The 12,578-nt window shown below is 48.0% G+C and overlaps 1 protein-coding gene across 1 annotated transcript in view; it reads right to left on the bottom strand.

Moving 5' to 3' along the window:
* The window catches only part of ZC3HC1 (zinc finger C3HC-type containing 1), a 96,020-nt gene extending 94,916 nt beyond the window's left edge, over nucleotides 1–1,104 (bottom strand). The window contains exon 1 of the mRNA XM_085653628.1: nucleotides 902–1,104. Coding sequence (XP_085509754.1) covers nucleotides 902–1,038 — 137 coding nt within the window. The 5' untranslated portion in view covers nucleotides 1,039–1,104. The remainder of the gene's footprint in view (nucleotides 1–901) is intronic.
* Nucleotides 1,105–12,578: the final 11,474 nt, after the last annotated feature.

Raw genomic sequence — 12,578 nt, 5'->3', positions numbered from 1 at the left:
GCCTTTCTACGTTACAGGCAAAAGCAGAGGTCACATAACTTATGAAGGTTAAGGTTTAAAGTTGCATGCTGTAATGTGAAGGAATTAGCAGAACATAGGCGATCGGAGCGCATACAGAGTGGCCATGTCAGTGCAAAAATTGAGAATTAGTGTTTAAGAAGAAAGGACGGAGAGGTTTGTTTGCAGATATTAGTAATCTCACAAAATAATTACTCCAATAAAGAAAAGTGCACAGCAGTGCTCGCAGAGCTGCGAGCCCCTTAGCCTGCAGGGAGCAGCGCGCACAGCGCCACTGCTTCTCACACTAATCATGATATGGTGCATTATAGTAGCGCTCTGCATTGACAGCTGAGCAGCGCAATAATGCGTGACTAATGCATTCAGTGCGGTGATGCGGATCACCACACTGAAATCCTTTAGACTAACGCCTGATACTTGGCAGAACTGTGTCACACCACCCCTTACTAAAGGTATTACTTGATACAACTATTTTCCCTGGCTACTCGGTGGTTCGATGTCATTGGACGCCACCACTAGCCACCCCTGGATTTTAAACCAACAGCAGTTTAACAGCTTGGCTAAAACCCGCAAAGCAGCGTGCAAATGTTTAAAAACAAAGTAATGGCTGGTGATGCCGAGTCACTAGACAGCTACCTGCTTCCCAAAACCATCATCCCAATTTCAAGTTTCTTCCTCACTAACACAATTTATTGTACTGCCTCGCAGCCATTTCGTAGTGCTAGCCAGTCTCAGGCTCAATTTTTAGATCGATCTGCAGGCTGAAACCTGCTTTCCATAATGCCTCCACGCTGTTGAACTTGTTTAAGCATAACATTTATACTGTAACATAACCCTTCTAAGAACTGTTCCCTTCCTCCTGCATAGAACCCAGTGCATTCACCTCTCTGCAAAGCCTGACTGTTCGAACGCGATCCCCTCGCTGATGAGCTCGCGAATTTTCTGCGGGGTCACCACGGGAGACGTCAACTGTCCATTCGAATTTTCATTTTTCCCTCCAGCAGTACTGGACAGCGCCATCTTGAGCGTATCTTGTACACCCCAGGTTCAGCCACAAACCCAAAGACGCCACAATTCACTTCCGGCGTCACAAAAGTTCAACTTTGTAGAAACAGAAGAAAGACTAGAAAAACACTAGCAAAATAGTTACATGTACGTTACCGTATATGCACTCACTAACCCTGACGAGGCGTTGTGGGAGATTCCGGGATGATTATAAAGTCAAACAATGATATCATTTAATCGTTATCCCTCTTAGAAAGGCAAATTAAACTAACCTCTACTATTTGTTGTAAACTGTATTGTATCCCATTTGCATTTATATAGCGCTGTCTAAATAGCAGGAGGCGTTGATTCAGTGGTAATTAAGAATTAAATTGACAGGAGTTAGGTGTTATTACTAGAGCAAGTTAATGTATGTGGAACAAGCATTTGCAACGCAATAGGTCTCGCATTCACGCGAGTTGCTTTTATTTATGTTTTGGGTTTTAAAAACATAAATAAAAGGCATTGTCATTTACAATAATACTAATAGCTTAAACTCTCCCACATGCCAGACCTATTGCATTGCAATAAGGGACCCTTCTCGACTGCTTGTTAGATTGTAAATACCAGAGGCAGAAACCGTGTGTTAAGTAACGACACGGGCAAGATTTCCAGGATTTATTCAGGTATAAGATGCACCTACCACCGGAACGGTCCAGCCGCAGAGAATGCAACACCAACAGTGGCATTGGAAAGGTTCCCAGCAACGGAGCGGCCACGCTCGAGAATGCGGGCAGAATACAAAGATAAACATTGCAATCACGAGTCTCGTGGGTGCACGCAACTCGTGAGGAAACCAATACATTGCATAAAACATTACATTGCACTTACAACATCTTCCCCCTTAAGAAGAAAGAGAAAAGAAATTAAAAAACGTTACATACAAGCGCTGGTGTGGTGCAACTGTTAGGTTGCATAAATAAATTGAATATGCACAATAAGGTTGTTATTCCAAAGCAAAATCTCGTAACCTACACGAAATTTGTTTAAGGCGTGTGGACATTTTAAGGCATGTTTCAGATGACACGTTATGATCAATGGCTTGTGATTGAGTTGCATATGTGGTAATTGGTGCGGGAATAGAGCTGGAGCTAGACTCTTTTACATGAGGTAAGTCAAACCAATCGCAAAGATCATTTTCTGTGGCAGAGTGCTTACTTAAAACATCAGCCTGAGAAGAAGATACTTCAACAAGAGCCCTCTTGTTCCACCATCCCTTGTTGTCAAGAAAAGCGGAACCCTTGCTCACTTGTGCTACTAAGGTTGGTGGAGAGAATTTGGAAATGCCTTTGGCCACTTTTCTATGGTTCTTAATGAGGACCCAGTCCTCCTTTTACAAAGGTTGGTCAACGGAATGTTTACCAGTGTCAAATCGTGCTTTCATAGAAAATTGTTTAGCCTTTTCCTGTTCTTGCAGCAAAGTGGCATCAAGGGTGTAATTGGAATTTTGCTTATTTTTCTTAAGCAACCAGCTAGGATTGAAATGCGAGAGTACTCTTCTTTTCCTGAGAAGAGTGAAAGGTGCAAGGCCGTAGCAGAGTGTGGGGTAGTGTTGTATGCCCACACCTTGTTGTGTATAAAAGCCAAAGGGTCTTGTCTGGTGGAGGTTGCAGTTTGTATTTCTTCCTTTATGATTCGATTGCCTCTTCTACCAAACCATTGGAGGAAGGTGAATACAATACAACCTTGATGTGAGAAATATCATGCATTTCGAGGAAGGAACACATTTTTTGTGAGACAAAATGAGTTCCGTTGTCAGTCACAATGATTTTTGGAAAACCTTCAACATCAAATATGGTTTAAAAAAAATCAATGGCATTTTCTGTTTATGCGCTATTACAGAAGCCATAGTAAAGCCACTTAGGGTAGTAGTCAACTAGTAAAATCAAATAATTATTTACACTTGGTAACATATCATAGGGACCTGAAAAGTCTAATCCCACTTTATCCCATGGGCTCTCGGGAAGAGGAACGGGATGAAGTGGGGTGGAAAGGGTTTTCCAGAGTTTGTCTGATAGTCAGCATTCTGTACAATTGACAAACATTTTTCTGACTTGTGCATCTATAGAGGGCCACTAATAGAACTGTTTAATGCATTGGCCTGTCTTGATAACACCCAAGTGACCTTGATGTGCTGAATGGATGATTGAATTGCGCCAGGATTCAGATGGAACAAACAAGTCATGGCATAAAATCATCTCATTGACTAAGGAAAGTTCATCAGATAAATTGGCAAAAGCTCTTAATACATGTGATAAAATTCTACGTTCTGGCCATTTGTTTACAATAATAACCTTGACCTTTGAAAGTGTGACGTCATTAAGATAAGGTGGATTCTATTCATGTTCAGAAATGGGAGAGCATTCAGCAATAGCATCGACAACTGCGACTACACACTCAACATCATCATCAATTTCATGTGTTTCATTTAAGGACATCCTTGACAAACTGTCTGCCCTGAAATTGTTACCACCATTTTTATGACAAAATGGAACTCATTGAGTTTTAAGAGTAGGCGAACTAGTATGGCGGAGGCATTATTGGAAGTGCTACTAGAGAGCATGTGCATGAGTGGCTTGTGGTCTGTGTAGATCTCGAATTCGCGACCCCAAATGTATGTTTTCAAATTGTAAATGGCCAAAACACAAGCTAGGGCCTCACGTTCAATGGTGCTGTACCTAGTTTCAGCAGACTGAAGTACTCTGGAGGCAAAGGCGACGGTGTGTTCCTTGCCTGCTACCCATTGACTTAACACAGCACCTAAATTAGAAAGACTGGCATCAACACTAAGGAAACACTTGAACCCGTCCAAGAATGGGTGTAAGGCGAGGGGCATGGCCAACAACATGGCCGGGTAGCTGCGCTGTCCGCGAGCTCCGCTGGCCCCGCTCGTGATCTAGTATGTCATCCTGACTCTCGACGCCTGAAAACTCAACTAATCCTTACCGGAGGGTATTGGTGACCGAAGGCAGGCAGGGCGGCATCCAACGAGGCGCCCTTCACCCTGTGGCGGTGCCCTTGTCCGTGTGGTGCGCGGAGCATCGCTCTTCACAATGGCGGCCAGCCAGGAGTGACTCGAGTCGGGCGCCGGATCTGGGGCACTTGCGATTGAGACTGTACCGAGGAGCCTGGCGGTTTGCTGCAGAGGGTGGCTTTCTGTGGCGTGGCGATGTATTCCTCGTCTGTGCAGAGGCGATCCACGGACCGTGCTGACGACCCTCGGAGGGGGCGCGCAGGCACCATAAGCTGCTTTGGGGGAGGCACGTGAGTAGAGCTTTGAACCCCCCCTCGCCCCCTCGTACGGATCTTGCTGAGGCCTGGACAACGGGAAGGCGTGCTCCAGTGACTGCTCGACCGGTGGGTGCATATCGCCCCTGCCGGCTTCTTTGGTGTGCTAGTTGCGGCCTCAACCCTGGCCTTGTGGATCTACGGCCCTCGTGTGGATGGGCCACCCCTAATGGCTGTGCTTGAGGAAACTGTCCAGGGGGTAGACTCTGGAGGAGGTCTGCATTGCGGCTGGCGCTGCGGGGGCTTCCGCTTACGCCCCCCGGGTAGATCTGCATCCCTACATCTGTGCCTACTGGACTGTGGAGCGCGGAGGCCGCCAAACTAAGAGCCTCGGGCGTACGGTGCCAAGTTGGGCGCTATAGAGGACACTCCTGTGCATTTTTAACTGCTGTTCACTGTGGGCCTCCTACTTGCTATCTGGGCTGCGATGACCTCTGATGCCCTGCACGAAGCGTTGCTCCTGGCTGAGACATATCCTGGTGCAGTGTGGTGAGCAGGCCTGAGCCCAGTGTGAAAGGGGACCTGGTGGACTGACGTGCATGTCTAGCTGACCTGGCCTGCGACGGCGCACCCCTATTGTTGCACTACACCTCCAGGGGAGCATACCAGGAAAGTTGACCGACTACAAGGCAAGCCTGCAGCTGTTTGACGGGGCAGCCCTGTGCGACCTTCCGTGGCTGAGACGCAGTGACTCCACTGCTGGTGGAGGTGAACGTCACAGGAATGAGAAGTGATATGCGTGTGGGTTCCGTCAACAGTTCAACTAATACGGCAAAAGATAAAGAGCCCAAAACTTCAAAGCAGGGCAAGTTGGACCGCTTCACCAAAGTGGTTCCTGTGCCGGGAGGAGCGGAGGGGAATCCGACCCCCCTCCCAGACACTGACACTATCCTACAGGCGATTCATGCATCCTGAGAAAGCTTAGAAGCTAAGATGGCTGAAATACGGCCTGAAGTTACATTCCTGCGTCAAGATTTGCGCAATGTCTCGGAGAGGGTTATGGAAGCAGATCAACGAGTTTCAGACCTGGGGGACACCTTATGAAACACCTGTAAAGAAGTGGCGGGGCTGCTGGCTACAATAATGGAGGTGGTATGGAGAGTCGACGATGCCGAAAACAGGGCTCGTAGAAATAACCTCCGATTTATAGGTTTTCTGGAAAATGCGGAACGTTCCATCCCTGGACATTTCCTCCTGACATTTCTCAAAGACGTTCTCCCAGAAACGCAGTTTTCATCCTGTTTTGTTATAGAAAGAGCACACAGAATGCCTGCTATCAGACCGCAGCTGGGCGCTCCCCCAAGGACACTGATAGCCGGGTTCTTGAACTTCCAAGATAGAGACCTAATTCTAAGGGAACTGGGCAAAAAGGGAGAGATCCAATATGAAAATGTCAGAGTGATGGTGTTTCCTGACTATTCCCGAGATGTGCAAAAACTGCGACGCACCTTTGATCCCATCAAAGTAAAACTGAGAGCTCTCGGAATTCAGTATATTTTATTGTTTCCTGCAAAACTGAAAGTTATTTTCCACAATAATACACACTTCTTTCAGACGCCCAAGGAGACTTGGTCCTGGATTGAGGAACGACCTCAACTGAGGCGCGGGTCGCCTGCAGCACCTGTTTCACTCACGGATAAACGACCGGGCCCCAGCCAGGAGCGACCCAAGGAGAAGCGGAGGAGACGAACAGTCAAACACCGGCTTCCACCATGACCACACCGGGAAAGTCCCTGAGGCCCCAGGAACAGAAAATCAGTATATCAGAGACGGATGATGATACTGCTCAGGACTGCATGTCTCACGCCTCTAGGAGATCCAGTGACAACGGAGAATCTGATCAGTCAGACCGCCAGGCATCTCTGGATGCAAGCAGAGAACACCCTCTTCTGAAAAGCATACAACGGCTGGAAGTCTCGGCCCCGGACGATCCGGGTGGGCACCCTCCATGCCCACAACTTCACAATAATGGCGAAGAGGAATGACGAACTGCGGCCAGACGCCCACTTAGAGATGCTGTAAGACTTCCACGGCCTAGCGGAGATTTGTGACTGTCAACACGCTAGAGGGAAGTATACAGTATATTGTTGTTGCTGCATTGTAGTATTGTTTAAGGGGGACAGGGAGGGCTACAGACCTCTTAGTAGACTACCTGTGCCAAAGTTGTCATGATGACGAATTGGTGGACGGCTCGGGTGTCTGAAGAGTGTAGGGTGAGGGGTATGTTAAATGTGGCCGATTGCTGTGAGATGTGGCTGTTACATGGGGGGGACTGTTTTTTATGGTTTGTTTACATGGGTGCCGAGACTGGAGGGGACGGAATGGACAGGGATGTTCCTTAGGGAGGTAGTTGGATAGAGGGTGACTTGCTGGGAGAGTTGCAATGGCTGAGGAAAGATTTACGGCTTTGATGTGAAATATCAATGGGTTAGACAGTAAAATTAAGCGAGGCCTGGTTTCCACTTATCTTAAAAGACTTAAACCTGACATAATATTCTTACAGGAGACCCACCTGTTGGGTTTGAGCTGTTCTTTCCTGGGTAGAAGACAGGGTTCGAGAGGGTTAGCGATTCTTATTAAAAAGTCTCCCCCCCCCCTTTCGTGTCACTCGCCAATGGGTGGACCCAGAAGGGACCTATGTAGCGGTGCAGGGCAGTTGGCACCATAAACAGTTTTTTCTTGCAAGTGTCTACTCTCCTCCATGACTACGACAACGCACACTGGACAGACTTACAGAGCTCTTACTGAGTTCTGGGTCAGCTACACATATTATAGGGGGTGATTTTAATGATGTAATTGGGTCCGCGTTAGATCGCACCCACATATGGCCAGGATCCCATTGCCCTACGACATTGGCGCAGTTCCAAACAAGCCTCGGATTGACCGATCTGTGGCGCCGACACCATCCAACTACACAGGCTTATTCCTATTTCTCTGGGGCTCACATGGTGTTCTCGAGATTGGGCTACCTATTTGCTCCAGCGGGGGAGGTTTTGAGGGTGGAGAGAATAGAATACTTGGCTAGGGGCATCTCTGATCATTCACCACTTCTGTTGACAGTGGGAGAGAGGGGTGGTAACCAGGTAGAAGTTTGGAGATTGAGCCCTTGGGTCTTGAAAGACGACAAGGTTGCGCACGAGCTCAAGGTGGAGTTGGAACTGTATTTTAAAGAAAACGCCAGCTCTGTACAATCTGCTGCCACTTTATGGGAGGCCTACAAGACGGTACTCAGGGATAGGGCACAGAATATTATAGCCCACAAAAAGAAACGTGAAGCCCAAGAACTTGCTGCCCTTGAATGCACACTGCTACGTCTAGAAAGGGAGAATACGAATACACCACATAGCCATACATTGTGTCAGCTTGAAGTAACGAGACAAGAGTACCAGGCATTAGCAACTTGAGAGGTGCAGGCCCAACAGCTGGCAGTCCAACATTGCTTATACAAAACAGGGGACAGGGCAGGCAAACTACTGGCATGGCTGGGTAGGAAGGAACTGGAGGCAAGATGGGTATTGTCTATCCGGGAACACTGAACTACATACATCACACCTGTGGATATCGCAGGGGCCTTTGCCAGATACTACAGGGACCGCTATTCAGCTAAGCCACAGGCGAGTGTGGAGAAATCACCCTTTACTTGGACAGGATTACGTTGCCCTCACTCTCCGGGAGGATAGGGACAGACTTGAGGACGATTTAACTCTCAAGGAGGTAACGGAGGCCATCGGCCGCCAAAAGTCAGAGAAAACCCCGGGCCCGAATGGACTTCCGGGTGAATTTTTTAAATTGAATAGTGGTCTACTGGCCCCACACTTACTGAGGATGTATCAGACGGCCAAGGTACACAGAAGTTTATCACAAGACCTCCGGACGGCCTCTGTAGATGTAATCCACAAACCAGGGAAGCCACCGGAGGACAGCGGGTCCTATCGGCCCATATCACTGCTCAACATTGAAACAAAGATTCTGGCCACTATTCTTGCATTGCGCCTTCTAACAGTAATTTCCCCTTCTGGCCCATAGAGACCAATCCGGTTTTATGCCTAAACGTGCCATCCGATTTAACTTAAGGTGCCTGGCTAATTGGATGGACACGATACAGGGACGAGATACCTCCCATCTGCTCCTCTCGCTCGACGCTGAGAAGGCGTTTGATACCATTCATTGGCCCTTTATGAGATCCGTCCTAGAAAAATGTGGATTTGGCCCTAAGTTTCGGGAGTGGTTGACGCTTCTGTACAGTGTGCCTGAGGCCAGAGTTCGAGTTAATGGATTATTGTCATACAGCTGGCAGATTCAACGTGGCACTCGGCAAGGCTGTCCCTTGTCTCCCCTATTATTTGCCCTCATACTGGAGCCCCTGGCTTGTGTTGTTCGATCGAGCCAAGGATTAGGTGGCTTTATAGATGATTCCCGACTCCTAGAGCCCGAACGTATATAGCTGTACACTGATGACATTTTGCTATACATTACTGTTAGATTTGGGGGTCTCTAGTTGGCAGAGGTAGGTACCTTTGACCAAGTAGGGGCCCTTGTGTCTAGTCAGGGTAAGGGGGTACACCCCCTTGGTATCTTGGCACGAGCAGACAGGCTTATCTCAGAGGCAGTGTGTAAATCATTTGTGAACACATACAGTAACCCAGTGACAACACTACAGATGGACATCACTCAAGTTGTAGTATAAAAATAAGTATTCTTTATATAGTTTTAACACAAGACCATAAACGACAAAAATCCACAATACTGTACTTAAAATGGTAGAATTAGCTTAGTTCTCTTTAGATGTTAAAATGCGACACTTTGAGTTCAAAGTACCTGTGTTGCAGGGAAGGTGATGCGTCGGTTCCTTACAAGCAGGAATGGTGATGCATGGGTATCTTACTGTGCTTCCGTGGCGATGCGGCCTGAAACGCCGTGATGCGATGAAGATCCGGTGCAATGAAACAAAGATGGCGTCTTCTTCTTGATGCGACACGATGCGTGCACGCCCGACGGCCACACAGCGACTCAACGATTCTTCTGAGCCACGACAGGCCCTGCGACATGCTTCTCCGGTGATGCGAGACGCTTCGGCGATGCGATGAGACAGCTGCAGCGGTGACACCCTTCTTCAGTGATGCGACGGCTGCGGTGGCGACACTCTTCTCCGGTGATGTGAGACGCTTCTGCGATGCAATGCGACAGCTGCGGCGACAACACCCTTCTTCAGTGATGTAACGACAGCGGCTGTGGCGGCGACATGCTTCTCCGGTTACGCGAGACGCTTCTGTGATGCGATGCAACAGCTACAGCGGCAACACCCTTCTTCAGTGATGCGACGACAGCGGCTGCTGCGGCAACACGCTTCTTGTTCGTGAGTCGCGCTTCCAGCTTCTTGCGACACGCAGTCCCTCAAAAAGCCCAACACAGGAGGCAAGCTATTTCTCAAGCCCTTGGAGATCCTTCACAAGTTGAATAAAGTACACACAAAGTTCCTTTCTCCTCTCTTAGGTAGTCAGGCAACCACTGCAGGCCAATCCCTCAAGCTTAGGGATAGTCTCTCCTCAGTCTCTCTGGTTCCTCTCCTCAGCAAAGGTTTCTTCTTGTTTCCCAAGAGTGATCTAAAGTTCTTGGGTTTGGGTCCCAATATTTATACTCAGTTTCTCTTTGTTCTCTGAAGGCAGAGAGACCGTTGCCTAGTCCAAACCAGTTCTGGTCAGTCCTGAAGCACTTTGTTGACAAGACTCCTTTCACAGTGCAAGGCAGAGACATCAGCCGCACCACAGGAGGTGTAGCCAGCATTGTGGAGGGAAGGCACAGTCCTATTCAGGTCCCAGATGCAACTCCTCCCACCCATCTACATGCAGATCTCTCTATTCAGCCCTGTGCTGACTCACCCTGTCTCCTGGAATCCCCCAGCACCTGTCACTCAAACTCCAGACAAAGAATACACAACCTGGCAGAGGCAGGCTTGGATGGTTAGACAAGAAAGTACCTCATTTCTAAAAGTGGTATTTTCAAACACAGAGTGTTAAAACCAACTTCACTAACAGATGTATTTTATCATTCTCAGTTCAGGCATACTAAACTCTAATTTCTACCTAGTTCCTTGAGTTGTCAGTTAGGATTATAAGATGTAATAATCAAACTGCCCATTCTGGCCTATGGGGAACAGTTAGCCTTGCAATAGTGAAAAACCAAAATGGCTGTAATTCACTATTAGGACATGCCGCACACACCAGGGCATGTCCTACCTTATACTTACAATGCACCCTGCCCTTGGGTCTACCATAGGAAGAAAAGGGAAGGTTTAGGGACTGGCAAGTGGGTGCACTTGCCCAGTCAGCATGGCAGTACCAGACTGCACACAGGCTCTGCAATGGCAGACCTGAGACACACTTTTACAGGCTGCTTCTGTGGGTGGCACAACCAGTTCTGCAAGCCCACCAGTAGCATTTGGTTTACAAGCCCTGGGCATTCCTAGTGCACTGTACTAGGATCTGACAGGTAAACCAAACTAGCCAATCATGGAATCACTAATCCATACATCAATTTACCATAGGGAGCACTTGCACTGCGGCACTGGACAGCAGTGGCACAGTGCCCAAAGCATCTATAACCAGCAAAAAACCAAATGAGGCAACAGCAAAAAATGGAAGGGAGACCCACGCCAAGGTGCCAGGTCTAACAATTACGGACCCGGCTGAGACACTGCCCAAACTTCTGCCAATCTTTGAGGAATATGGTCGCCATGCAGGATATAGGATTAATTGCAATAAATCTACCCTATACCCAGTAGCGGGGATGGTGGAACCCCAAACCTCTCCGAGTTGCCTGAGATTGTCCCTAGAAGGGTTTATGTATCTGGGACTTTATATTACTACTGACCCAGTGGCTAACTTAGAACGTAATGTTAAGCGTATCCTTTTTAGCTTCCAAGACGACGTTAAGAGGTGGAGGAAACTCCCTCTAATGATCATGGGACGAGCAGCTATGTACAAAATGGTCACACCCCCACAGTTGCTTTATGTTTTACGAAACTCCTGTTGCTAAATTCCTGAGACCGTATTTATAATCCTCCATAGCGAACTCCGCTTGCTTCTATGGGACAGAGCCCAACCCCATATAGCACTGCAAACACTACAGCGCAACCCTTACAATGGTGGGTTGGACTTGCCGTATATCAGGGCTTACTATAGGGCGGCCCACCTCATCATCATTAATGAATGGAATCATGCACCTAGGGACCACCCCACCTATACGTTGATGCGACTGCAATTTAGAGATCGTACACAATTACATTATCTTTATGGTGGTAAAGGCTGTAGTCGTCTCCTCCCCACCACCCAACGAACAATAGAGGCGTGGAGACACGCAGAACGGCAAATGAAATGGGATAAGAAACCCACAAGGGAAACTCCTTTATAGGAAGGAAATTGGTAAGCTGAGAGGTTTCAAGAAATGGGATCTGATAGGGATTTCTGAGGTTATGGAAAAAGGTAGATTGGCCCCCCTTCACTTCACTACAAGCCACTTATCAACTCCACCAGACTCAATACTATGCTTATCTTCGGGTGCAACATGCCTGGCGAGCTGAAGGATTGGATGTGGAGACGCTGCCGGAATATGCCCCCTTAGAAGGCAGACTCCTGCAGGAAGAGATCCCGAGCCAAGCCATCTCGCTAACATACAAGACACAAATTAACAATATGCCTGACACCCTAGGTCCACTTTGCACTAAATGGGAACTCACTACTGGCCCGTTAGAAGACATCGACTGGGAGGCCGCCCTAATGCACCCACATGAAGTCGCCATTAAGCTACGTCTACGGCTTATACAATTCAAAATCCTACATAGGACCAACTTGGATAGAGCAAGACTACACGCCATGGGCAGGGCGGACAGCCCAAATTGCCTTCGATGTCACAAAGAACACAGTACCTTTATACACACCCTCTGGGAATGTCCCAGGATTCAAACTTATTGGAATACGATAGTGCAGGAATGAAACAGTATATTAGGGGCTCAGCTTGAGATGGACACCCGGTACCTTTTACTGGGAATCCTAACTGAGGCGGATCTCCCGCGATATACGTTGCTGTTGGCTAACCTGGGATTAGTAGTAGCTAAAAGAGATATAGCTCGCCATTGGGGTACACCCCAGCTCCCTACACTCCTGGAATGGAGAAACTGTCTGATCTATACATGGTAGCGGAAAAAGTGACCTGCGAGGGGGTGTCCTCGA

Source organism: Triturus cristatus, chromosome 4_1 (genome assembly GCF_964204655.1).
Source record: "Triturus cristatus chromosome 4_1, aTriCri1.1, whole genome shotgun sequence".
NCBI lineage: Eukaryota > Metazoa > Chordata > Amphibia > Caudata > Salamandridae > Triturus > Triturus cristatus.
The sequence above is the reverse complement of the archived record's forward strand: the minus strand, read 5'-3'. Positions and strand labels throughout refer to the sequence as shown.